The 25,378-nt window shown below is 43.9% G+C and overlaps 1 protein-coding gene across 13 annotated transcripts in view; it reads right to left on the bottom strand.

Annotated features, from left to right (window-relative positions):
* SLC45A1 (solute carrier family 45 member 1) overlaps window positions 1–22,150 on the bottom strand; it is a 32,140-nt gene extending 9,990 nt beyond the window's left edge. For 2 of the 13 annotated variants that reach the window (XR_007207939.1, XM_048326384.1), the window contains exons 1-8: window positions 19,995–20,056; window positions 16,902–17,048; window positions 15,900–16,020; window positions 8,473–8,657; window positions 3,510–5,775; window positions 2,479–2,571; window positions 1,819–2,043; window positions 88–827 (exon numbers count right to left, since the gene is read on the bottom strand). Coding sequence is in view for 12 of the 13 variants with exons in the window: in XM_048326384.1 (XP_048182341.1) it covers window positions 88–827; window positions 1,819–2,043; window positions 2,479–2,571; window positions 3,510–4,011 (1,560 nt within the window). In the remaining variant the exon portion in view is untranslated. Of the gene's footprint in view, window positions 1–87; window positions 828–1,818; window positions 2,044–2,478; window positions 2,572–3,509; window positions 5,776–6,185; window positions 6,626–6,798; window positions 6,847–6,959; window positions 7,045–8,472; window positions 8,658–15,899; window positions 16,021–16,901; window positions 17,049–19,994 lie in introns of those variants that run through there. The other 11 variants (XM_048326382.1, XM_048326378.1, XM_048326379.1 and 8 more) reach the window with 11 other exon arrangements.
* Between the last annotated feature and the right edge of the window lie 3,228 nt (window positions 22,151–25,378).

The following is a 25,378-nucleotide window of genomic DNA, read 5'->3' as shown; positions in this document are numbered from 1 at the left end:
AATTTGTGCACCACACTTTTAAAACTATATGAACAGATTAATAACACTCATGTTTACATAGACATATCATTGATTTCCTGCTCTTACCTGTTGGCTGAAGGTTACATTTCTTCTTCTGTTATTCTCTGGGCAGTGTCCTGTTACAGCATCTGGAATGGCCAAGGTCTGAGGTCTTTTCAAGATCCCCGATGACCGTGGCTTTATTGCATCCAGTGAACCCACTCTCAGCACATCACTGTCAGGCCCTGATGTTAAGCTGCTCTCCCCTTGCTCCAGAATTCCATTTGCTCCATGGAAACAGCCATCAGGCACCCGAGGAAAGCTGACACTGACAGGCTGCCTGGACAAACTAGCTGGAAGTGCCATGTAACTATTATGCCCGCCTGTAAAACAGTCTATAAGCACACTGTCAATATTTGAAGTCCCAAAGGATGATGCAAACTCATTAATTCCCGTCAAAGAATTGTCTCTGCTGATAAAACTCCCATATTTTGGCGTGAGTGGGCTCATGGGGGAAACAGGACTTGTAAAACTTGCCTGTAAGTGAGCTGAGTTATGAGAAGCAGAGTTTTCATTTACACTGTCCTCAAAGAAGAAAGGTGGAGAAGGAGGGAGAGGAAGACTTGGACTTTTCATCACCTTTTTCTTCCTGTTAGAGGACTTTAAGGGTCTCTCTGGAATGCTAACTAGAGTCAGCACAGTAGCAATAGTCAGTACAACTGAGGTGAAGACATAGATGACACGAAGTTGCCCTCCTACAGCTTTTCCAAAACTGGTTTTATCCCAGTGTATTCCTCCAACAACATAACCAAAGCCACCTCCAAGACCTGGTGGAAAAACAGAGCTAAGATTATCTTTCCTATCCAGTCCCACAAGTCAGTAGCAGCACAGCATCTCTTGTCCAATGAATCACGAGTAGAATCTGACATTTCTGTTTTACCAGTTGACTCCTTTTCATGTCAAATGCACTAATAAACACAGCTGTGCCACAAGGAAAGTCTGGATGTACCAACATGGTACAGAAAGAGGGAGCAAGTGCTGTGAAAGTGATGATACAAGTAATTAAAAATTGTAATTTTTCTTTGCCAAGAACAAAATACCTTACCTTTATCTATTTCAGTCCGTAAACAGAAGTGTCCACCAGCCTTGTGACAAGGCTCTGCAATCATTCAGCTAAGACTGTTTTCCTGAAAGTGAAAATCCATTTTCCTCATATGAGGAATGCAGATCTAACTGCATCCAAGACAGATCCAATCACTTCAGAAGCGTAGCAAGCTCATTACTCAGCACTGTGTTGACAGTGCACAAAACTGTCACTGTGTTACTACCGATGAACAGGGAAGTTTTGAGAGCACCTCTCTCTCTCCATTCACATGGTCAAAGTCTTAAAACACTCTCCTTTCTTACTCTCAAACACATTCAAGAGTGTGGAATATTGTCCTAGACAGGACAGCACAGCAATTGAAGATGACAGCAGTGAGGGATCACAGCACCCAGTATGCACTTTCGCCTCCAACAGAGCAAATACAAAACGCATATTCCACACCTGCAGGAAGCCAAACCTCCTCCCTCAAGGGATAATTTTCTTTCCATAGGTCTTACAAAATATGTGACGGATCTTCAGATGAACAACCCAGGACTGTACCTTGTTTGAGTTGTGGTAGTTACAAAAACCTTTTGCAATACATAGATTTTTTTTTTTCATGGTTAATTAGTGATACCTCTCAGTATTTGGTCATTATGCTTATTCAGGAAAAGACCAGTGATTTACATCCTGCTTAAGGCTCACATCACCCAGGAAGCACCAAGAAAACATACCTGCTAACAAAGCGTGGATGTTGAGGCCCCTGTCTTGATCCACTGGGCTGCACACATCCATCATGTAGGCATGACTGGGATTGTCTGCTGAATCTGCACTGAAGTCCATGAGGACAACCCCACAGACTGTAAGGATGATCCCCCATTTGTGGTTATTCTCAGTGTCAGACCAGGCACTCCCTATATCTTTGCCGTTCAGCATAAGTGAGAGCCCAAGCAATGCTCCTGGGAACAAAACCAAAACAAAATCGGTCACTATTTGTAAGCAAAAGAAGCCTGCAGAGCTCCAGGTTCCAAAATCATTATTCTACCAGCAAGCACTATTGCTCTTGTTCAGATCAATGCAGCCTGGGAAAGTAGTGTGGCTTACAGGATATACATAATCCTTTTCCACTATTTGAGCTTAACAAATGTCTAGAGTTTGCTTTGGCCAAAAACATCCACGTTCTCAAAACATCATTCTTTCATTCTCTGAGAGGCTTTTATATGTGGATCTCCAGCTGCCAAAGCATCAGCTCAATGTCACTCACCACCTTCTTCAGACCCACAATACCCAACACCTCAGGAGCATTTTGTTCAGCTTAGTGCCACAAGGGATGTCACAGAAGAGAGATGCACAACGTTTTGAAGTGTTATGCCCATCGTTTCTAAAAGACACACCTACTGCTAAGACCAGAATGAAAGGTCTTCTCCTCCCAAATCTTGACGTGCACCTGTCACTCCAGGCTCCCAGCAAAGGCTGTAGCAAAAACCCTAGAAAAAAGGAATCACCAATGAACAAGCCTGTCTCATAGAGGAGTTAAAACAGGCATGCCTTAAAAGGCAATTAAATGCAGGACAGGACTGGTCACCCAGGGGCACACACAGCACAAGGACTGAATAACATAATGTGCTGCTGCTCACTGCAGGGCACTTCACTCTGCATCAGTAACAGAGAGTTTGACACCAGGTGAAGAGTCAGAGTACAAGTTACACGTTCTTAAGCACTCTGCTCCTCAAAAGCTATTTCATTTATCCCTTATTAGATGTGAGATCCCCTGCAGGATTAGCTTGGAAAACAGCAGGAAGCAAATATACAAGTAGGAAAGTGCCTGTATTAATCTGTGCCAGCCTGCTAGGAGGGGCCCATCTCTTCTTCTGAAGCACATGTTGTGAGTGCAAGAACAGGCAGAACAAAATTTTCCAAGTGGTATCCATAGTGATGGATACACTCCCAGCCCTGCCTCTGTGCTAAGGCAAGTAATCCAATGCCCATATCACCAGTGGTCAGTGGTCTTTCATCATTGGAACACCTCATTTGTTTCAGAAAGTTAAACAGGAGAAAGCAATCCCACTCTGTTTTTTTTCACACACCTTGAAAACTGTCTCTGTATGCTTTTTTAAATAGGGACATAAATGGATATACCAATCCTCTTATGCTTGTTTTTAAATACAGGAATAGAGAAACCAAAGCTTACCCTCACACAAGTTTTAACAGGTTGAGAAGCTGTTCAAAGAACAGATCTCTGGAGCACATTGGTCTTATTTCAGGTGGGGCACAGCAAGAATTATCCTCCTATTTGTTTGTCTAAAATTATGGTTAGTATTTCTTAACCTCGTGAGAATGTACTCAACAACAGCTAAGGTACTGCAAACAAAAAATAAAAAAACCACCTTTTGTAGTGGGAAAAATAAGAGGGAAGAAAAGTTACCTAATATAGGGCTGATGAACCACACCATTCCATACAGTTGGTCTGGAAGCCCCATCTGGAGCAGCACAGGGGTAACATAGGCTGTTTCCATGGCATAGCTGAATTCAAGCCCAAAGAGAATGCACCCATTGAACAGGAGTTCCAAGAAAGACCTCTGAGGCTGGAGATCCCCAAAGTCAACCAGGTCAATAGGACATGGAGTATTTGGTGGTGGTGGTGGTGAAGGGCGGATGTGTTTCCTCCTTTTTGGGTGTCTCTTGAAGTTGTTGGCCCGGTGACTTATGTGCCGTGTGGCCAGTCCAGAATAGCCTGGAACTGGTGATCTCCAGACTTCCTGAGAAGCCACACCTGACAAGAGTGCAGCATCACTGACAGGGCTTGGTGCAGATGGTGGAATCATCATGGGTAGGGGTCTGGAAGACAAATAGCTCAGAACAAAACGGTCGATTAAGAAAAACTTTGCTTTATTTCTTTTACCTAAGTTCAAGTCATTTCTCAACATTTCACATATGAAGTGTGGCCTTTGTGTTAATTACAACTTCTTCTTTCCATCTCTCGATGGAAGGCATTTGTGTTTCATGGGCACATCTCTGCATCTTTGCACAAATGAGACACCAGAGATACTGTCTAGGTTACTGAGGTACTGCCTACCACCACATGGGATGAAGACTGAAATACTTAAAGCAATTAACAGTCATATGTCACGCTTCCCAGAAGTTCACAATGGGTCAGCAAAGGGTTTACATTTATGTAGAATTCACTTAAGTTAAACTCACTCAAGCTGAAAAAATAAATCCCAATCTCAGTCTGCGTTTACAGTGATGCAAAGCCATGGCTTGGCAGCAGATTCCAGACCCCTGCTGCAACATGGAATCACTTTGGTAAAAAATCCTTTTGCTACTGATCCTATCACTCCTGCCGCCTGTGCTGAGGCCAAGGCTTAAGGCAAAACCTTTTTCTCAATGACCGAGTTCAGTTTTATTCCTATTTCCATTCCTGAATTCAGCAGAGATATCTCCACTGCAAGGACAGGGTCTGATCCTTAGGAACTGAATCATGAGAAGATGATACATACCCCACAAGCCACCTTCAGAACTGCTACTCCTCTTTCATTGCTAAATGGTACTCAAGTGCTGAATAGGCTCCTTGGATCTCATCAGGATCACTTCTGTAGCCAAAGCATACACAGTGTGGTGGGTAAAACAGCCAAATGGTTTCCAAAATAGCACATCAGATAGATGCCAACAGATCTGCTGCATAAACGAACCACATGTGATTTCTTGACTCTTTTTGCCAGAAATGGAAACAGCTCATGAGTGAAGTCTGACCTTTTCTTTATGCCTCCTTGCCCACAGACCAAAGCTGCTGCTGCACTAGAATGGCTCCGCATCACCCCACCCCTCTTCAGAAAACCCTCACAACTGCACACTAGTGAGTAAAATAAGTTTCTTACTTTTTTTGGTTACAGTTCCCCTGGGAAAAAAACTCCCAGCTCTTCTATTCTTTGGCTGTACAGAACTCCCCTAAATCTCATGTTTTCTGCTTCTTTCTCCGGCACATTTCACACACTGGTCTTTCTTCCCGCAGCCCTTAGTCTACACAAAGCCACAGTTTATTGTGCATCTCCAGCTATTACCAAAAGTAGAACTCCATAAGCCCATGTTTACCCTCACGGTGACTCAAGCACTGTTAAGCATGGTGGATGATGCCTACACAGACCAATCCCCAGCTCCATGGAAGGATCCAGAGACACTGCACAATACAAAACTGTCTGCCAAGCACCTCACAGAAGACTGCAGCTGGAGTAACTTGAGTGCATTTGGGGCCTGAGGAGGATAAGGAAGGATGAGAGTGATAAGACATCTATTGAAATATTGCTAACATTGTATCAAGGGTTTCCTCGAGACTGCTTCTCCTCAGACCAAGATGTATATAATGCAAGAGAGAAGAACAGGCAATTCATAACCCCAGCTGCACATCTTGACAACCCTCACCTCACACAGCACCAACAGCAAGCTGCATCTTGCTGGGACAGCTCATTAGCCACAAAGTCCCATGCAGGGACCAGCAGAAAGAGAAGCATATGGAGACTTCATGAAGATGTCTGCACCAGAGTTCCCCTTGACACTGTTTCTGCAAATTACTGAAAATAACTTCAGACCCATGTCTCTCACAAGCAGAGTACTTACTTTGCAGAGCACCTTTATCAGCCTCCAGGACAAAGTAATTTCCTCACAATGAGAATTTGTTAAAAATGAGGAGATACCTGAAAGAAGACATAAAGAAAACCAAATCAGATTCACAACAGTTGCTCTAACAACCCTTTCACAGAACCATGACAATGAAGAGGAGCAAGCAGCCCCCTTCACTACTATTGCACTTTGCCATTTGTACACAGGGTGTTATCTCCTTATATTCACCTATTATACTAGATCCTCCTTTATCTTCCTGCTCTTTACTGTGTATTGCAAAGAGATTGCATTCCAAGTCGTAAGTCGCAACGTTTTGGTGACAGAAGCAAAGAAACCCTATGCATGGCTCAAAAATACACGTGGTGATCTGCAATTACTTGGAATGAAAGGCTATTATTGACAGCATGTCACTGCTCCAGCAGAAAATCAGTGTAGAACTATGAACTAAGCCTATATTCTTCATCCCCCATTTTTCTCAACTTACTGGATGTTCACCGGAAGACATCTCAAATCTACCCTCGGGTAAATCTACCTGGTGATCACAACAGCGGCAAGGCAGGAAACCTCTCCTTTAGTGGGGCTGTTAGCCCTCGGTGTCAACAGTTATTTTGAATTTTTGGCACGTGACGTTTATTATACCAACAACTGCACATCACAGTCTGAAGGCGATGCTGGTTCTGCTGGCTGCTATCCGCACTAACGTGTGTGCACAGGCAATGTGCTTGGCACGCAGGGTCGCCTGCCCTCACCGCTCCTCCTGGGCACCGCTACGCCGAAAATAAGTCTTTACTTTTCTGGCAGAATCTGGTTCCAATTTTTTCTGCGTCGGGTACCGAGGGCTCCAAAAACCCCACAGTCATCGGCGCCGCGGGGGAAGGCCGGCCCTGACCCCGGTGCTGAACCGGCCGCCGCCTGCCCATCCTTTGTGCCGGCCGGGCAGGAGCCGCGCCGGGAGCGCCGCGCCACCGCCCCGGGGCGGGGCCGCCGGCCCCTCACGGCCCCGGGCCTCGCGTCGGCCTCGCGTCCGCCCCGCGCCGCCAGCGCGCAGAGACCCCCGCAGTCCCGGCCGCCGCTCCCGCCCCGCCCCGCCGCCTCACCTGCCCCGGCCCGGCCCGGCCCGGCCCGCACTGCGCCGGCCGTGACGCCAGCCCGGCCCCGCTGGCGCGCCCCGCCCCCGCCCCGCCATTCGCCGCCGGCAGAGGCAGCGGCCGCCCCCGCCCGGGCCGCGGGAGGGTCCCGGCCGCCGCTGCCCGCGCACCTGCTCCGCCTCCCGCGGAGAGTCCCGAGGCTGCGGCGGGGGTCGGCAGGAGCCGGGTCGGAGAAGTCGCCCCCTCTTCACGTCAGTACCCACCGCCCCACGGCCTCGGCGCAGCAGCGCTCGCTGCAGCGACTCCCGCCCCGGACAGATGCAGCTTCCGGGCCCTCATTCCCAAATTGGCACTGGTGAGGCGGATCGTGATATTAAGATTTTTAGCGGGTGCAGAGATATTTTTTGATAGGCCTGTAGAGCAGATGCCACAGAACATGCTGCACTTTTCTATTTAACAGTCTTCCCCTTCCTAGGCTAAAGAAATTAGGCAATTTTATTTTATAGCGCCATATTTTGGACTTGTGTTTCAAATTTCCTCATGGTTTGCAAACAAAGATGTACTACTACAATTATGTAGTAGAGTCTGCTCTATTTTTTTTAAACTTCAAATTCAGAGCCTTAATCATTAAACATTCTTAATTTTATCTTCAGAGGTTACCATAACACTGCAAGAATCCCTAGTATATATTAGTATTTAGGTCTCGTAGAATTTATTGTAGCAGGAAGATGGCACATAACTCACCAGCCACAGTAGGAATAAAAGGAATTGTGTCATTTGTCTGTAGAAAACCAGCTGTAATTCATGTGGTAGAGGGTGCAATCACATTTGGAAAAGACACCAAAGAGCACTGTCTGAGGCAAGTAGGGTTCAGCTAGGGGACAAGCTCACATAAAGCCCGACAAGAAATTGTGACAAACTGGGAAAATCTTGCAGCACACAAGGACAGGCGTGAGAGATCACTGCGCACTCTTATCACCACAGATTTCCTGCCACCTGATCTGTATTGTTCAATTTTTTGACATCAGTTTGGCCGTTATATTGGTCAAGTATTCTTCATCAGTGTTTATGTAATTAAACAGCAGTTTAATTACCTGTTTACAACACTAACAGTTATTCACTCACAGCACAACATTCGCAGGGTAGAAGGGGGTTTGTACTTCTCTAAATGAAAAGCGGGACTGGGTTCCTCACCTGTCCTCAAATGTTGTTCTTCAAAAACCACCTCCCAAAAAGCATGTCGGCAGTCCCAGCAAAACTCTTCCCTTTGCTGTTTTGTAAGACAGGGCTCTCTGTAAGCTCCTTGTTCCCAGGCTGACCCTAAGGTATATGCCTGATTCTGCCAGATTAGGTAAAACTGAGCAAGAAACTTGGCATGCACTGGCATTTTTGCACTGCTGTTTCCAGCAATTTGATACCTTTTCATCTCCTTCTCCCATGTGAAAATGCTCATGCAAGATAAACTGAACAGAGATGAGAGTCAATCCAATGTCATAGAAGTCATATTTGAGTAATGGAATAATCTCAAAAATACACCTATTTGCCCCAAACAACACATGTTCCATGCCAGACACCATTGCAGGCTTCTGTTGAGGCTACTGCAGGGTCCCCATTTTGACCTATATTCTATCCTCAGTCCTCCTGGCAGATTTGAAGCTATTTTGGTACTGGGATATCCCTCACCTGTCTGTGCTCAGCTTTTCCTTTTGCCTGCCCGGATATGGAGCTCCTGGGTCTCCATCAACTCAGCGTTGCCACATGCCATTTCTCAGTGCTGATCCATATGGCTGTGGCCACAGCGGGATGCTGTGTGTCTGCACCTGGGTCTCATGCATAATATCCACAACAGTCACTTCTCCACTTGCTGCCTATTGAGAGAACAAACTGGTTTTAGAAGCCACATTCACAATGAACCGATTAAAATCATTGCTGTTGCTCTGGAAGAAAACAATCACATTCTCATTCAAAACCACAGGTTGACAGCATCCCTTTCATTTACGTGCCTCCAGTGTCACAGCCACTGGAAAGATCCTTCATGCTCTGAGCAGCAAAGGCAAAAAAAAAAGAAGAAGAAGGAGATTTGAAACCCTAAGGATGAAGGACAGGAACAGAAGCAGGTCCAGTCAGGTGGCACAGCTGGTAAGAGAACATGAGCAGGCAGGTCTGCTGCCAGAACAGACAGGTGGAGCAAGAGACAGCAGTGCTGGGAGGAGCCATTGCCATCAGAAGTAGTTGTAGGAACACCAGCTGCTTCTCACCCAGCTTCTGGTGCTCAGGGACAGCTACTTGGGCTGGGACTAAGCCTGTCACACACCCACAATTGTTAACTGCCTGCTTTGATAAAGACCCAGGCTCAGCCACTCCTGCAGTTACCACAACTGAGAACACAGCACAACAACCCCTGCTCCCACCAGCCTCAGTCCAACCACTACCCATGCGCTAGAGAGCTCTGCAAACACTGGGAAGATGAAAACAATACTTACAAGTCCCATTCCTTTTGTTCCACCTGGGCATGGAGAGTGGGTTATATCATTAATGCTGGCAAGCAGTCATGGCCATTTTATACAATGATTTTTCCTCATAAACATATTTGAGACATTAAGCTCATGTTTATTCCACAGTCAATTAAATAAAATTGTCTGCTCAAAACTTACACGGATTGCCTCTTACACCATTTAGCACAGTTTGCCCACTTGGGGACAGTGGGACAAGTGACTCTAGTCCTTCCCAGGGTAACAACAAAGGAGAGAACAAAAGCAATTGCTGCTGTGCATTCATTTATTAGCATCCTTTGGGCTTTAGACAAAACAGAAACCACAAATCTCCTCTTCTCTGTGAGCTTGCACATAAATTGCTGTTGAAATGTAAAGTTACTCATTTACTTCGTACTAGTTTAACCCAACAATGTTCAAAAGAGCAGGTTTTGGTGGTGAATACCTATTGCTATGAATCTGTGCTGTTCCCTCCTAATTTCTCTGGGTGCAAGATGGTTTGCATTCACTGAACACTTTTGTTAAGTCTTTCCACAAAGCAGCTTCTGACAGCATATTCATCTTTGCTCATTTACAGCTTGATGTTAGGCTCACTGTTTCATTTGCCAGCAGGCCTCATTATTTGCTTTGCTCAGATCAGACCATTCCTCTGTTTCTTGGAAACCTCTCTTACTATCCCCATAATCCTTTCCTCCGAAGCAGACATTAGCTCCAGTTGAGTGAAATTCTGTGCAAGACACCAACAGAGAGTATGTTGTTATCCCTCTTGAAGAGCGGGGTTTCTGTTCTGTGATGCTGGGTGTTCCTTTTTCTCCTTTTATCTTAAAATTAATTTGAAACATTTTCCAGTTCAGTTCAGTGGATCCACAGTGTCATTCCATGATCCATCTGGAACTGGCAGCTTCTTTTCCAAACATGACTTGATGTTTTGAGGGGGAGAGATACAAAGTCTATAGCAAACAGACTCGCCATGGACGTTGTTTGGTGCTTGGGGCTGCTGCTTCAGAACACCCAAAGGCCACTTGGATGCTGGAGCAAAGATTAATCTACGCTCAGTGACCCAAGCAAAGAGAGGCCTGATGAGTTACCAAGTTCTTGTGTCTGCAGATGGACCTGTGCACATACTCTGCAAGCTCTCCCCCACTTCCTACAGAACAGCAGGCAGCCTGCTCCTGTACAAGCAGAGTCATGAGGGAAAGGCTACGCTGGAAGAGATCACACCAACACCTTTTCCTTCAGGAGGACCAGGAATGTGTACATTCTGCACTGCTGTGTTTCTGTGGGAGACCGTGGGCACAGCTGCAGAGAGCTCCTCAGAGCAAACCACGCAGGCTTGTCATAGCAGTACAGCTCAGACACCTTGACACAAAAGGGCTGCCTTGCTAATATTGTAAGGAAACATCAGAAACTGTATTCCCTTCTGAAGACACAAGGAGAAGTGGAAAAGGCTCTCAAATTAAGTAACTTTTTTTTTTCTAATTTATCAGAATTCACTTCATTTAAAGTGGGGGGGGAGCTACTTAGTGTGGAGGACTTCCATTTTTCCCCTCTTGAGCTCCATGGGAAAGGAGGTGGGGTGACAGGCAGAGCAGTAAGTGAGGAAAATCCAGAGCAGCATAGGTAACAGAAGAATAATTGCCAAGCCTAGCTCCAGTCAAATTGCACAATTTCCAGGTTAGTGATGCTGTCATATACCGGACAGCTTTCATTTCCATAGCGCAGAAAAGACTAAAGCTTCCCTGTGCTCAAAATGAAACACTGAGTATTTCTTGCTCCTTGGGAGGAATACGTGATCCAGCTTAATCTGTCCTTTCTGCCCACCCCAACCTGGCAATAACACAGAAAACACTAAATACCCTTCTTTTCCTACTGTGCATTGAAATGACAAGTTAATTATTGCCCATGCACTAAAGTCTTTCAAAAGGAAAAACAAAGCAGCCTTTGCCTGGTTTGGGAGAATGAGGTTCAAGTTTGCAGGGTCGAGGGCAGGGGGTGGTGGTGGGGTTGGAAGGCGACTCCTTATTAGCTAATTATTAAGCAGAAAGGTTTGATTAAAGAAATGTCCTAGTTTTGGCCAGGGCCTTAATGTTATTCAATACCCCCTCACGCCATTGCCAGGGATGGGGAAAAGCCTTTGTCTTATACCTTTTGTTATTAATACTGTTGCTGTTACTGTTCCTTTTATCTCATTGCTGTTTCCACTAAATTGTTCTTATCTCAGCCTGTGATCTTTGCCTTTTATGCTTTCCATTGGAGGAGGAACAAGCGTCAGCATGGTTTTAGCAGGACTACTAAATTGGAGAATAGCATTCCTGAGCCACAACAAGAAAGCACTCAGAATTCATGAAAAAGTTGAGATCTCTTACCCATTTGTTTCCAGTGGTTAGCCTCACTGAAAGAGTATTTGACTGAGTCATGTATGCTGTACTAAGCCTTAGCACCACAGCTGATTTGGCAAACCCATTGCCAGTGATATTAAACAGCACATTTGCTTTTTCACCACCTTGTGCTTTCAAAGTGTTTTAGATAAATATATATTTATGTGTACACAAACACAGTGACTATCTTAAGTTCTTCAAGCTGTGTAGGATTTAGTGCCATGGATTCAAGACTTCTGTCTGACATAAAATAAATTGCCCATGAAATTTTGGGTGAGTTTTCAGAAGGGTTTAGGGGAAAAACAATCACTCATCTTACATGACTTTTTAAAACAGCTTCTTTGTTACTGTGTCTGAGACCAGAGTGTCCTCGTCTGTAGCATCTTCCTATTCCACTTAGGCAGTCACTGTATTTTAGCAAAATCATACTTTGAGTAAGCTACAGTCAGGAACTCTTACAGTGGAGATCCAAACATCTCAGCTCATGTCTAGAGAACAAGGTGTCAGCACCTGCATTTTCTCCACTTGTACACAGACATGACTCCAGATATTTCCATGCACACAAAACCAGCCCACTGATTTTTCACAGTACTTTGGCAAGGGGAGAGGGAAGGAAGGTCAGCCTTGAATCAGTCAGACAGTTGAACTAGATGATAGTTGGAGGTCCCTTCATACTGAACTATTTTATTTTGTTCCCCAATATTTTTCTTGAGAACTAGACAGCAGCATGATTACTTAAGAATCTAGGAGTAAAGCCCTGTGCACTTGCTAGCAAGCATCAGGCCCACCTCTTTTAAACAGTCTTTTTCCAAGCAAGGTTGGAATTACTCCAAATTTTCCTATAATCCCTCAGAAAGCTTGATGCAACTCTTTCTTTTATGCAGTAAATTCCTCATTCTGTCCAGTGCAGTTAACAAAAAGTCACATTATTGATCAACTTCCTTCTTTTGCACTATAATAATTTAAAACAGATCAACCCTCGACCACCTGTAAGTTTGCAAATCGGGGACCAAGACATTTCTTCAATGGCAAGTTCATAACAGTCTTACAATTACTTAAAATTAGTTCAGCTAATGACAAAAATTGCTAGAGTTAGAATCATGGAATATCTCAAGCTGGAACTGACCTATAATGATGATCAAGTCCAGCTCCCTGCTCATCACAGGTCCTCCTAAAACTAAACCATATAACAAGACATTCCTTGAACTCTGACAGGCTTGGTGCCATGCTGACTTTCCTGGGGAGCCTGTTCTGGTGACCGATCATCCTCTCAGTGAAGAACCTTCTCCTAATGTGCAACCTGAACTTCCCCTGGCTCAGCTTCATTTCATGACCTTGTGTCCTGTTGCTGGTTACCACTGGAGTTACACAGATGAATACAGGTGTTCACCATACAGGCTGACACATCCTCTAAATCCCAACTGCTCCTTTTGCAGTCCACTTTTCCAGATCATTTCTAGAGCCAATCCCAGCTTGCCTTCTTCCCTTGAACTCTCCCTGTACATCTGTTCCAGGCATATGAGAGCTTTTGCTCCTTTGTTAAATCCAAATGAAACTCTGCTTTCCACAACACTTACACTACCAGTTAAAGAAGAAAATTTATATTTCTGTAAATGCCCAGTCATGCCAATAAGGTCTATGGCCTGTAGTATTGAACACAATGTAAATACAGAGTAGGACAGAAAAAAAGAAGCAAGTTCAAACAAGGTGAGGTGCATTTCAATTATATGTTCTTAATGCTTCTATGGTAAGATGAGCTTACCACGTAAATTACACCGCCCCAGCATCCCTTACCTGCCAACTGAGTAGGCGTAAAGAAGTTGGTGGGCAGTTAATACACTGTAAGAACATAAAGAAATCTTGTATGTGCCAGTCCGAACACCACCTCCATATCTGGCCCTCAGCACATTGTCATATGAGTTCAATAGCCCAGATAAATCAGTTCCTGAACCAAACTCTTACACTGGCTATATTAATGGATTCAATTAAGCATTTAAAAAGGCACTTGAATTTTTACTTAGGAAAAGGAAAAACACAACCAAAAACCCCATACCTAAAGCACCACCAGAAATAAGAACCAGCATTTTGCTGCAGAATGAAAAGCAATGCTAACAGCACTGACCTATTTCCATTAAAATTGAGTTCTCAATTCATTGAGAAAATAAATTCAGCATAGTGAATTACTACAGAAGATATGAACATGAGTCTTTAATATTCAGGAAAATTTCATTAATGCCACACTTCACCTAAACCATTCAAGTGTTGCACAGGGACAGCCAAATAGTCTTTCTTCCAGTGGTTTGTACTTGATTTGACTCACGTTTCAGCTCAGACATTTCCACAACAGCGGTACATACACATTCACTCCTTTGCTGCCCGGAGCTCTCTGCAGATTGCTCAACAAACACTTCTGTTTGCTTCTGCAGAACAACCTAGTGCTGCCCTCAGAATAATAGCAGGACGTTTATCCAGCTCCTGCCCTCACCAACCACCCCTTCAATGGCTGGTCTCCCACCGGCAAGGAAAACCCAACACAGTTCAGAGAATTAGTCACTAGAGGGCACTTAGAGAATCCAGAAGATTGAGAATGTGCGTGGGATCAGAAGGCCACGACAGTTTTAAGAATACAAATGACGAGATTTGCATTTACTTCCTAAGAAAACTCCTGCAACCAATATTTTAAGATACAAAACTAGGGAAATAATTATATTGCAGATTATGATCTTTATCATATTTTGGTTTTCCATCAACTGAATGAAAGCAGGCTGGGTAAAAACTCTCCTCTGAGGCAACACATAGAGTAGGCTACGTTGGCCATGCACTTCTGGACAGATGTTGAACAAAAGTGTTAATTGCTGGCATGTAAGATAGGAATCACGTAAGGTATTGGCTGTTGCTGCTGGGTACAGCTTCGGGGAAAGAGGTGCAGGAACACACAAACCAGTGTGGCAAACTCACTGAAATACAGCATTTCATTTCACTGCAGTGTCTCAAACTGACTATGCATTTCACAAGAGACAAGGATGTGATTATGCCCCAGAGGCCTTGCAGATTTTATTCTGGATGTGACAAACTGCTGAAAGGTGACAAGTGCTGTGTCAGGAAAGCAGAAGCAAGAATCCTGGATGGTGGAACTTGCAGTCACCTCGAGCAGGCACAGGCTGTTTATATTTGGGCTCTAAACTTAATTCTCATTTAAAGACAGAGCATAAATTAAGACTGCTCTCATCCCTGCTGTGTTACCTGAACAGCTCAATTCTTTGCTTCTTGTATTAATTGTAAGCTGCAGCTTTCAGCCAGTACATCCTGTCTTTAGTAAAATTAAAATTTTCTTGGCTACCAAGAATCTTATTTCTGTATACTTCTGATCTTCTGCTGGAGAAAGAAAGCAGAATTCATGATCAGTGAGCTCTGCAAAACCTCAGATCATTGCTTTTGTGAAGGCCAAGTGCAGGGCAGCACAAGGAAGGGTTGGGCCACTTTTGTGCCAAGGGCTGACAGGAAGAGGTGGTGAGATGAGCACAGGTCACAGCACCTGGCCGTGGGCAAGGGTGGTGAATGGTGACCCTGGCAGGTCTGTCACACACTGTCAAAGCACTGCTACACTGGGCTGTGTTCTCTAGCAGGCGCTTGGGCTGGCTCAGTGCCCAGACAAAGATGGGGCACCCAGAGCTCACAAAATAAAGCAGAATGGCACAGAGTGGTACTTGGTGGACACTGCAGGAAGACCGAAGGTGTGCCTGCCTCTTGCTAAGTATTCATTAAAACTTTGATTTATAAATTGGCTCTGTACCTTGTCTAAATTGACTTTGGAAGCCTACGGGAAATACTGCCCCACTTCCCTGTGTTTGCCACAGGGGAAATGAGAAACCACTGGGTCCCTGGGGCTAATTACTTTCTTCAAAACCCAGCACTGCTCTGTTTCTGACTCAGCGCAGCGTTCAATTTTCTGCTGAGATTGTATCTATATCGCATTACAGGATGAGTTGCAATAGCACCTGATGTTAATTGCAGTGCACAGACTGCTCCCTTCTCTCCTTTACACCAGTTATCAAGAAAAACCAGAAAGTCCACTTCTGCTGGTTTTAATTTAGCCTCTTCCATCCATACAGAGTGCCTGTCAGACAGGAGAGGCAGGGGCTGTCATCCTCTTTCTGCCTGAAAATACCTAATAACAAGGTAGAGACTAGCTGGATGTCTACATGTAGATATCTACATTCCATCCCAAACAATCAGATACCTTAGGGAGGCAGAGATGTTGGGATGCATGACAGCCACTCAGTGTGAACAGATACAGACAGGTACCATAATATTCCTGGATTGCTCCAAAGCCAGACATCCTTCCTTGCCTCTTGCATCCACTGAAAGCAGAGAAAAGACAGAGATGAAGTAACAGAAAAAGGACATCCCCACGCTGGTCTCAAAGCTTGTCAGTCTCTTTCAGGGCCTATGCCTGCCTAAAACACCAAAGCAGCCCTCAAACGCACCAGAATACAAACCACAGAAACAAGAAGGGGCATCCTGACTGGACAAGTGCATATGGCTCAGCAAATTGTCCTGTGGGAACTAAATTTGAGAACATTTGCTGGGTCATGAGTAAAATTTACCTTTTCCTGGAACATAGTAAAAGGGATGAGGGGGTTTAACATCTTATCATTTTTTTGTTTCCCTGCTAAATGTCCACCTCTGACAGTGGCATTCCAGTACTCACCACGTATCATATGAATGCTTGTTTCTGACAAGTCATTTGCTAGCCTGTCATTTGCCAGCCTATCATTTCCCACTCCCCTTCTGCCAGTAGCAACCAGGATTTCTGTCATTTTCAAGTGTAAACCAGCACTGGTAGCCACCACTTCCTTGGCATCATACATACACAGAAGAATGATAGGGATTTGTATCATGTGCCACACTTTCGGTGCACATTGAATGAACAGCATTAGAAGAAAATTAATTAATTAATTGGTCTACTGGAAAGCAATGCCTCTGGGACTAGCACTGGGGGCTTTGGATATTTTTGAGTGAGATCCTTCAAGCCCAGCCTCCCACTAAAACAGCAGGAGGGCTGCCACAGTAGATCAGGTAGCAGTGCTGTTTCCAACAGTGGACAGTGGTTGCTGCTGCTCACAAGTCTGCCTTTTACTTCTACTGGTGTAAATAACCTATTCACGTTGCCATGCAATTTGTTGAGCGTTTTCAGGTGAGTCAAAGTGCTGTAATCATCTCCTCTCTTCTGATTTCTCACCTTTTTAGTTAACGGCCATTTCCCTGTTCGGCAGCCCATTGTTTTCTATTCTTTCCCCATCAGCAGTAACAAAATTACTCTGACTAGAGTCCAACTTGCAACATGATGTTTCCAACCTGGAGTTGCTCTGGGATTTGCCTTCATTCTCTTAGGACAGAGGAGGTTAAAAAAAAAATAAGAGAGGAACAGAACATTCCGTCAGATAAACATTTGCTAATGCTCTTGAGCAAGAGAAATAGAACAGGTAGCAAACAGATTAACTATCTGCTACAGCAAATAAACAGCAGCAAAGGTGCCCTGGACACTTTTTGTATGGTATTTCTGCATTGAGTCTGATACTCTAATATATTAATTGATCTCTCCAACAAGAGTCATGACCTTTATATACAAAATTAGAGGTCCAACCTCAAAGTAATATAATTAATCTCCTGCCTGGTATAATAAAAAAAGGCTTGCTGTTAGTTTGACTTCCTTACCTTTTTCTTCCCCTCTCCCATGAGGAATAAGGGATTTTTGCAGGTACACAGTTACTCAGTCCATCAGTAAAATTATCATCTCTTTGGGTGTAGGACTAGCAGAGCTTGCTGAACTCTCAGACAGCACAGTCATCTTCCATATGTGTTCTCTTTTCCTGTTTGACTAACACATGATTCCACAGACCCGTGCATGTCTACTGCTTCCCTCCGTAGCTTATTGCATCAATTGATCTTTTCTAGCTCTGAAAAACTCATATTTGTCCTGGGAACCTTGTGCATCCATTTTCCTCAACAGAAGAGATGACCAGGGCTAGTCTCTCCCTCAGCTTTAAAGCATACTGGACAACACTGAGCCTGGATCTCTCCTCAGAATTAATTTCTCTTGAGAATTTCAAGAGGACAGAAGCATGAAGATGCTGTGGACAGCTGCAGTTTTTACCAGTGTCAATTTTGTAGCTAAAACAACAATCTGTGTACTGGTAGCTCTGTGCAGGAAGGGGGATCTAGAATTCTGATGTGCTTTTATTACATGTATCACTCCCAGAATTGCCAAGCTGGACAGCTGGCATAGCCAAACATCACATCAGTATTCTCAGAAAACTGATGCACCTTAGATTGTCTCTACTTGTCACACCAACTGGATCTTCACCAAGACAATCATTGTCTTTGTTACTCTTCTCCAAAATGGAATTTCCTTCCCTTTGCAACTCTCTATAAACTCATCAGCACTTGGACACTGTCTAACTTTGCTCACCCCTTCATGGATACTTACATGTGGAACACACCCAACTGGAAAGAAAGGGTTTATTACATGTTTGTTATCTCAGCCACTGCTACAAACTCCTGATAGGAGACTCCATAGAAAGCAGGAGTTGGGAAGGGAGGTTCTATTAAATGGACTGTCCACAATCCCAGAGTCTCCTCAGAAACCCCGACTGTCACCTTCTTCTGTGGTCAGTTGACAAAAGTCACGGATGTCATGTCCTCTAAAGCATAAGTCAGAACAGCTGCTTTCCTCTTTGTTTTGCACAGAGTGCACCTGAGTAGCAACACACACATTACATAATAGTAAGTCAGAAACTGAAAGGAGCCAGATTGCTAAACCCTTCTATGCGGATGAGATTTTTTATTTCCATCACCTGATAATTTAATTGCTCAATTAACTCTGCCTGAATGCCTTGGCTGTGGAAGAGGAATGTTCCCTTGCAGGTCATGGTAAACCAGACAGGAGGCAAATAAGCAATGCAAACGTAAATGATTCCTCTACAGCAAACCAAGTGCATCATCCAATTGTGTTTTCTCTCCTGCTCTGCTCCTTGCTCCTCGTGTTTTAGAGACAGAACAGGCACCAGACAAATAAAAGACCATAAAACGCTGGTCAAAAGCCAGTATCACAGGCCTCGCCAACATGTTTTAAATCCAAAACTTTCTTAGCCAACCCAAACCTAGCTTGGACACTTCTTTTTGCATTTCTGAAATTCCATAATAAGCCTAATTTAGGTAGCAGGGTAATCTCCTCCTTGAGGAGGACTTTGAAACATCTGCTGCATCACTGAAAATGATATTCTTGTTTTTCTTTACCCAAGAAGCAAGTGGAAAGGATACCACTGAAGTGGCACTTCTTGACCATCCTGGGGCAGACCAGGAGTGACTGAAGGCCTGTGGATGTAATCCTTGTGCATCAGCAGACCACACCTCAGAGGGCTTCGGTTCTGATGAACATGAATGAACGGCCCATAGCCATTATTGCAGCAGCCTACACATAACTTAATTGTGCCTTCTTTCATAAATACAGCAGTTAAGTTCATAAACCTGTGTCTCTGCTGCTCATGTCAAAACCTGAGTGCTCCTGTACAATTTATTAAATCATGTTAGATTATTTATTTATATTATTTCTCATTTATAAATTAGTGGGCAAAAATTTCTATTAAAAATAATTTCAAATTGCTTAGGGATATAGGAGAGTCGGTATCACCCGAGACTTTTAAGATAGTCTGCCAGGATGCTTGAGAGCATGTTAATGTTATTAGATCCTGCCTTGGGCCAAGGAGATAACACAGAGGAACTCTGTGACCTTGCAAGATCTTTTCTAGCTATTCCTGGAACCATTCAATGCAAATGGCCTGGAAAAGCAGCAAACTAAAATCTGGTAAAAGAGACACTTCTGCTCTAGATTCTCTGGAAGAAAAAAAAAGGCAAAAGAGGCTGGAAAAGTCTACATCTAACAAAGTAATGAAAGAGAAAAGAGTTTACAATTGAAATCAGTGAGTACTAAAGGGAAAAACATCCTCTGCTACATGATTCCTACTTAAGGTCTTCTCATGAACACCATCATTAAATCCCTACCCATATTATAATTTTAAACAGCTCCTTCAACCTCCATTTGTGAACTTCCCCCTGGTAGTGCTCCTTTCCATCCTCATGAGAGCTCACATTAAGTCATTCCACAATGAGCCTTTCCTAAATTCCTCCCTGAAGCCACCTCTAAAACATGTAGGGGTGAAACAGAATTTACTTGGCAGATTACTGACCCCCTTTTGCTTGTATTTAGGATGCAGAGTCTCCTGAATTCTTGGTCATTAGAAATCATCAGCTTGTTGATTCTACAAGTACTCACCATGCTAGAAAATCCTGTTTCTGCCTCATGCCATGCAAAGCCTGACTGGATGTTACTTTGACCTGAAAAACAAGAAACTAGGTAGGTTTGTAGCCAAACCTTGAGCTGCTGACTATATCTGTGTCAGGAAAAGGTGCATCTCTAGCAATGACAAATTATATCTAGAATATGTCTTTTCTTAGACAGATCCCATAAATCAGGGCAGTTCAAAAGAATTTAATTAGAAAACATTTTTCCCAAATGTCATAATGACAATCTTGGAAATTCAAGATTAATGAAAGCGAGAAAGAAGCTAAAAATAGCAGCAACTATGCGTAAGCAGCTTGGGAAACAGATAACAGAAGTAAGAGGCAATGAGGAACTGGAAAAGAAACTCAAACCAAAACAACCCCCTACCTTTCAGCAGACAAAGACAATCAGAAGTGTACATTAGTATAAAAACAAATGCATCAATCTATGAAAACACCTGTAATAATCAGATTGTCCATTATGACATTCACAGGGTAAAATCTGTCAACAGTAATACAGAAAAGGTAGGTATCTCTCATAATTATTTCTTTTCTGGAATGCAAGATGGTGCATGTCGTATCATATATCATATCATATATCATAGCTTAAAACAAAGTCAGTGATATTTAAATAATACTGAAAGTGAGGTATTATTGAATCAGCATCCTGGAGCCCTACGAGATGTCTGAAGATCTCATTGCCAATGCTTATTTTCTGCAAGTCATTGAAAAATAAGGAAGTTTCATAGGTCAGAGAGAAAAACTAATCTTTAGAAGTACAAACAGGACAGTCCAGGACTAAGACCTCTCTCAAGTATTTGGAGACAATAGCCAAGAAATAACTAAAATAACTCTAAATCTGCATCTTGGAAAACTATATTAAAAAACAGGAATAAGTTTAAGTGTCATTAAGAAATTGAGAGGCTTTGCAAGGAGAGACAAGAGACCAAAAAAAAAAAAGTTACTTATGGCTTCTGACTAGAACTTCTCTGCTAGTAAACAAAATCTTGGGACATCAATAGTGACAGAACTCCAAGTAAAAGGAATTTTACTTTCAAAATGTTTGGATTAAGGAAATGCAATTGTAGCTTAATCTGTTTGGGATACCATCAGAAAACTGCCTTTAAGATTATAAATTTGCCTTTTTACTCCACCTAACTTACGGAAAAGAACATTTCAGTATGAAGATAGAACATTCTGGAAGAACTTGATGATTGTTACTTTACATATGAAAAGTGTTTCTATTCCATTCTTTGAGATTTTATCATGCAAATCATGCAGAAATGGGTGACTGAACATTCCAAAAGACTTAAGGTAACTTTTACTCTGTTTGCTTAAGCAAATACTCTGATACCTGTCACCAGTTCAAATTTAATCTTGTCCCAAGGCTAGAAAACAGGTCACAGTAAGTTATGTTTGCCTTTTTGTTGTGAAACTTCAATGCATTTTCATACCAAGGACACATGAAATAACTTCTAGGCCAGCTGACTTCACTGGTACCTCTTGACTGCTACAGGATTCTAAAATATTTGCCTTTTTTTGAAGAATGCAAGCACTGAAGGATAATTTGGTCCTTTAATGGTTACATTACCTAGGGACAATTTTTCTAAATGAGCCTGAAAGAAGTGCCAAGTTTTAATTTCACTATTACATGCAAACCTGAACCAGAGCTTCACAGAAAGCCCTACCGTTCTGGTGTTTGAGATCTAAAAGCACTCTAGGTTTTACTTTGTGTTGGAAGCTCATCAGGTTTCAAGCACATTTCCACATTTATAATGCAGTTGTGCAGACCCAACACAAATGAATAGGCAGGAAGGCACAGGAAACCAGAGCACTACCAATTACCTGCAACTGAATAATGTTTCTCAGAGAGACAATCACAGAATCCATTAGGTTGGAAAGGACCTTTGAGGTCATCGAGCCCAGCCTGTGACCCAACACCACCTTGTCAACCGGACCATGGCACTGAGAGTCACATCCAGGCTCTCATCAAACACCTCCAGGGACAGGGACTCCACCACCTCCCTGGGCAGCCCATTCCAATGCCCAGTCACCCTTTGTGAAGAACTTCTTCCTAATGTCCAGCCTAAACTTCCCCTGGTACAGCTTAAGGCTGTGTCTTGTCCTGTCGCTGTGTCCTGGGAGCAGAGCCCGACCCCCAGCTGGCTGTCCCCTCCTGTCAGGGAGTTGTACAGAGTGATGAGGGCTCCCCTGAGCCTCCCTTCTTCCAGGCTCAACAGCCCCAGCTCCCTCAGCTGCTCCTCACAGCACTTGTGTTCCAGACCCCTCACCAGCCTTGTTGCCCTTCTCTGGACACACTCCAGCCCCTCAACATCTGCCATGAACTGGGGGTGCAGAACTGGACACAGCACTCGAGGTGCGGCCTCAGCAGTGCCGAGTGCAGGGGACTGGCCTGGTGCTGCTGGCCGCACTGTTCCTGTCACCAGAGGCCGGCGAAAGGCAGACAGCCACTTTTGGAGCCGTGAGCTGCCTGTGAGCTTTCACTCCAGACTGCAGCGGCCACCGCTGCCCTGCTGCCGGCTCAGGGTGACTCAGGCAGGAGCAGCACTGCCAGCCCGGCCCTCCCGGTTCTGCAGCTTTGTGACTCAGGCTCGCACTCCCCGCTCCCGGTGGGCACCCCGGGCCATCCCCCCGAGCCCTGGGACGTGCTGCTCCACAGCCCTCTCCTTGTTTTCAAAGCAAATCTCCTGCCCAGAGCGCCTCGGGAAAATCTCCCTTTCAGCATTAACAACGAAGAATTACTTAACAAAGCAGAGCGAGGAAGTGCGTTAACAATATCTTCTGCTTTGGATCCGGAAGAGCGGAGTGCATCTGCTGACTAACAGTGGGGATGGGGTGGGAAGGCAGCTGGCTTCTCTGCGAGGGAGGAGACAGTTCCTGAGTGATGCTCTGGGCAGTACAGGAAAAGCTGTCATCTTCAACAGCAGCGCCTTGCCTGTCAGGGATCTAACACCCACTGCTTCCACAGCTCCTTTCCCTCCTGGCTAGAATGCATGTTTAATATGATGAGACTGGAACACTAAACAGGAATTAAACTGCAGCTACAGCTCTCCATTTGGCTAAAAGTGTTAAATACCAATGGAAAAAAATTATAATATTTGCGTAACCCTGAGAAGGAAGACCCCAAATACATAAGTTCATTTATAATAGAGTAACCTTCTGTGAAAAGTGAATAAAAATGGCCCTGATATGCCCTTTCCCAAGATCCGCACACTGTCCAGAGAGCAGAATGTTATAAAAGACCACTGGGATCCACACACGTTTACAGGCTCACTGGCACCTCAGCCCTTTGCTAGCAGAGGACAGGAGAAGTGCAGCCTCCCAGGAAAAGGCATGGATGTGGACAGGATGGGAGACAGCCACTCCAACACTGATTGAATTTCCTGAAGAAACTTTTGGAGAGTGAAGGGCTCCCTCTTGGGGAGGGGGGGCACAGGGATATCTGTTTCTACGTCTTTATAAACAGGTTCCTTTTATTTGGAAAGTACAGCCAGTAAAATACTTACACAGTGAAGATTCATGGATCTCTCCAGGTTTTTTGGGGTCAAAGTCATGCAAATGCCCAGCAGCAGAACCTCCCAACACTATCAACAACTGCAAAAAATGTTAATTTTGTTTCAATTATCTTCTGTAAGGGTAGACATGACCAGCCAAGACTACTCCATTTTATCTACCTCCTTATGATCAAAATTTTTTGTCAGCTGCTATTCAAGTGCTCCACAAGTCTTCAAACACCATACACCCTTCACCTCATGCCTCAATTACATGCATCCTCACCACAAAACAGAGTGACTCAAAGTCTGCCCACACAGATGGTGGCCTAGACAGCTGCTGATCAGGATGTGGAGGATTCAGCCACATCCTGAAAATGGAAGAGGCCACAAAGTAGGACAGACAGGATGGCACTGACAGGCGTGTGAGTCAGAACACAAGGGAGAAATGAAGATACTGTTGACAGCATGATGAGCCTGCAGGCAACAGGGAGCCTAATTTCTAGACACATACAGAATGGTGAATCAAGATAAAACCCCTCTGCAGCAGATGCTGTAACATTCTCTCAGGACATGTTCCTGAGCACAGAGTCTCACTGGGATGTATTTATACCACTGTCAGGACCAGTGTGAACAGCTCTTTAAGACCACCATACAGGAGAGAAGGCTTCAGAGGATCTTTTGTGATTATTAGTTATGTTAGAACAGACTGGACCTTTGTCTCTCTGTTAACTTTTTGAGTCAACTCCATGGGTCACCAGCCAGAAAACCCAATGTGAAGTGCAGTCTGGTGTTTTGTTAATAATATACTCTGTGTTTGTTCATGTTCTTTAATCACATGGTTTTTGCTCGGTGGAACATCCTGTCTCTCTGGCCTAAGCCAGTTCAGAAGTAAAGATGCTTTGGACTGAATCCAGACAACACATACATTTTTTGTCTTGCTCTGGAAACCCTATGTCAATTTAAATCCATTCAATAGAGTTTGTATTACTGTATTTGCCTGAAGAATAAAAGGAACGTGTTTACAAGACATAGAAACAGATACCCTGTGCCCACCCCTTGAGGAAACCCTTCAATCTCCAAAACCAAAAGGCTAACATACCAATAAATTTATTAAAATCAACTGCTCATAACAAATTATTCATCTATTGCTACTGCTACATTTCTAATATAACAGCAAATGTGGTAACTTGTTTTTCCGTATTTTCACGCTAAGGTCACAGCATTAATATTTCATACTAAAGTGCTGGGTTTGTCTGGTTTTGTGCAGAAGGTTTTGGGGGTTTGGGCATGTCAAATTAATCTCTAGAACTTGTATTTTGTTTCTACTTCTGAGTATTAGTTAAACCACCAAATATGGTTCCAAATCACTGCCACTGCTGTGAGCAGAACGTATTGTACATAAACTTACCACTAAACTGCTGACATCACAGATCCCTGGATAACTGACAGAACCTCTGGGTTCTACCACTGCTGCCTCCTGAACTCTGCATAAACTGGACAGTATGCACAATACTGACTGCAGAATAGTCCCAGTGCAGCAAATCCTCTTTCAAGTCCCATCTGACTCATGCTTTCACAAGTTGGGTAACAGGTTTTTATTCAGCCACCTTGATTTCCACCATGTCACTCAGAGTTTACAGAGCACCTCAGTGCTTCACCTTCTGCCCTATTTGTGTAATATCCAATGGATAAACTACTGAAACTGTGTCAGCACATTCAGGGGGACAGGATACACAGAAGATACACTCATACCAACCAGTACAACAAAAAAAGCCCCTCAAGATTTCCAGATCCCAAAAATATGAATGAACTGTGTAACTCAAAAGCTATACTAATGTGGAGTTACATTTTATAATAAGAA

The sequence above is a fragment of the Corvus hawaiiensis genome, chromosome 22 (genome assembly GCF_020740725.1).
Source record: "Corvus hawaiiensis isolate bCorHaw1 chromosome 22, bCorHaw1.pri.cur, whole genome shotgun sequence".
Classification (NCBI taxonomy): Eukaryota; Metazoa; Chordata; class Aves; order Passeriformes; family Corvidae; genus Corvus; species Corvus hawaiiensis.
The sequence above is the reverse complement of the archived record's forward strand: the minus strand, read 5'-3'. Positions and strand labels throughout refer to the sequence as shown.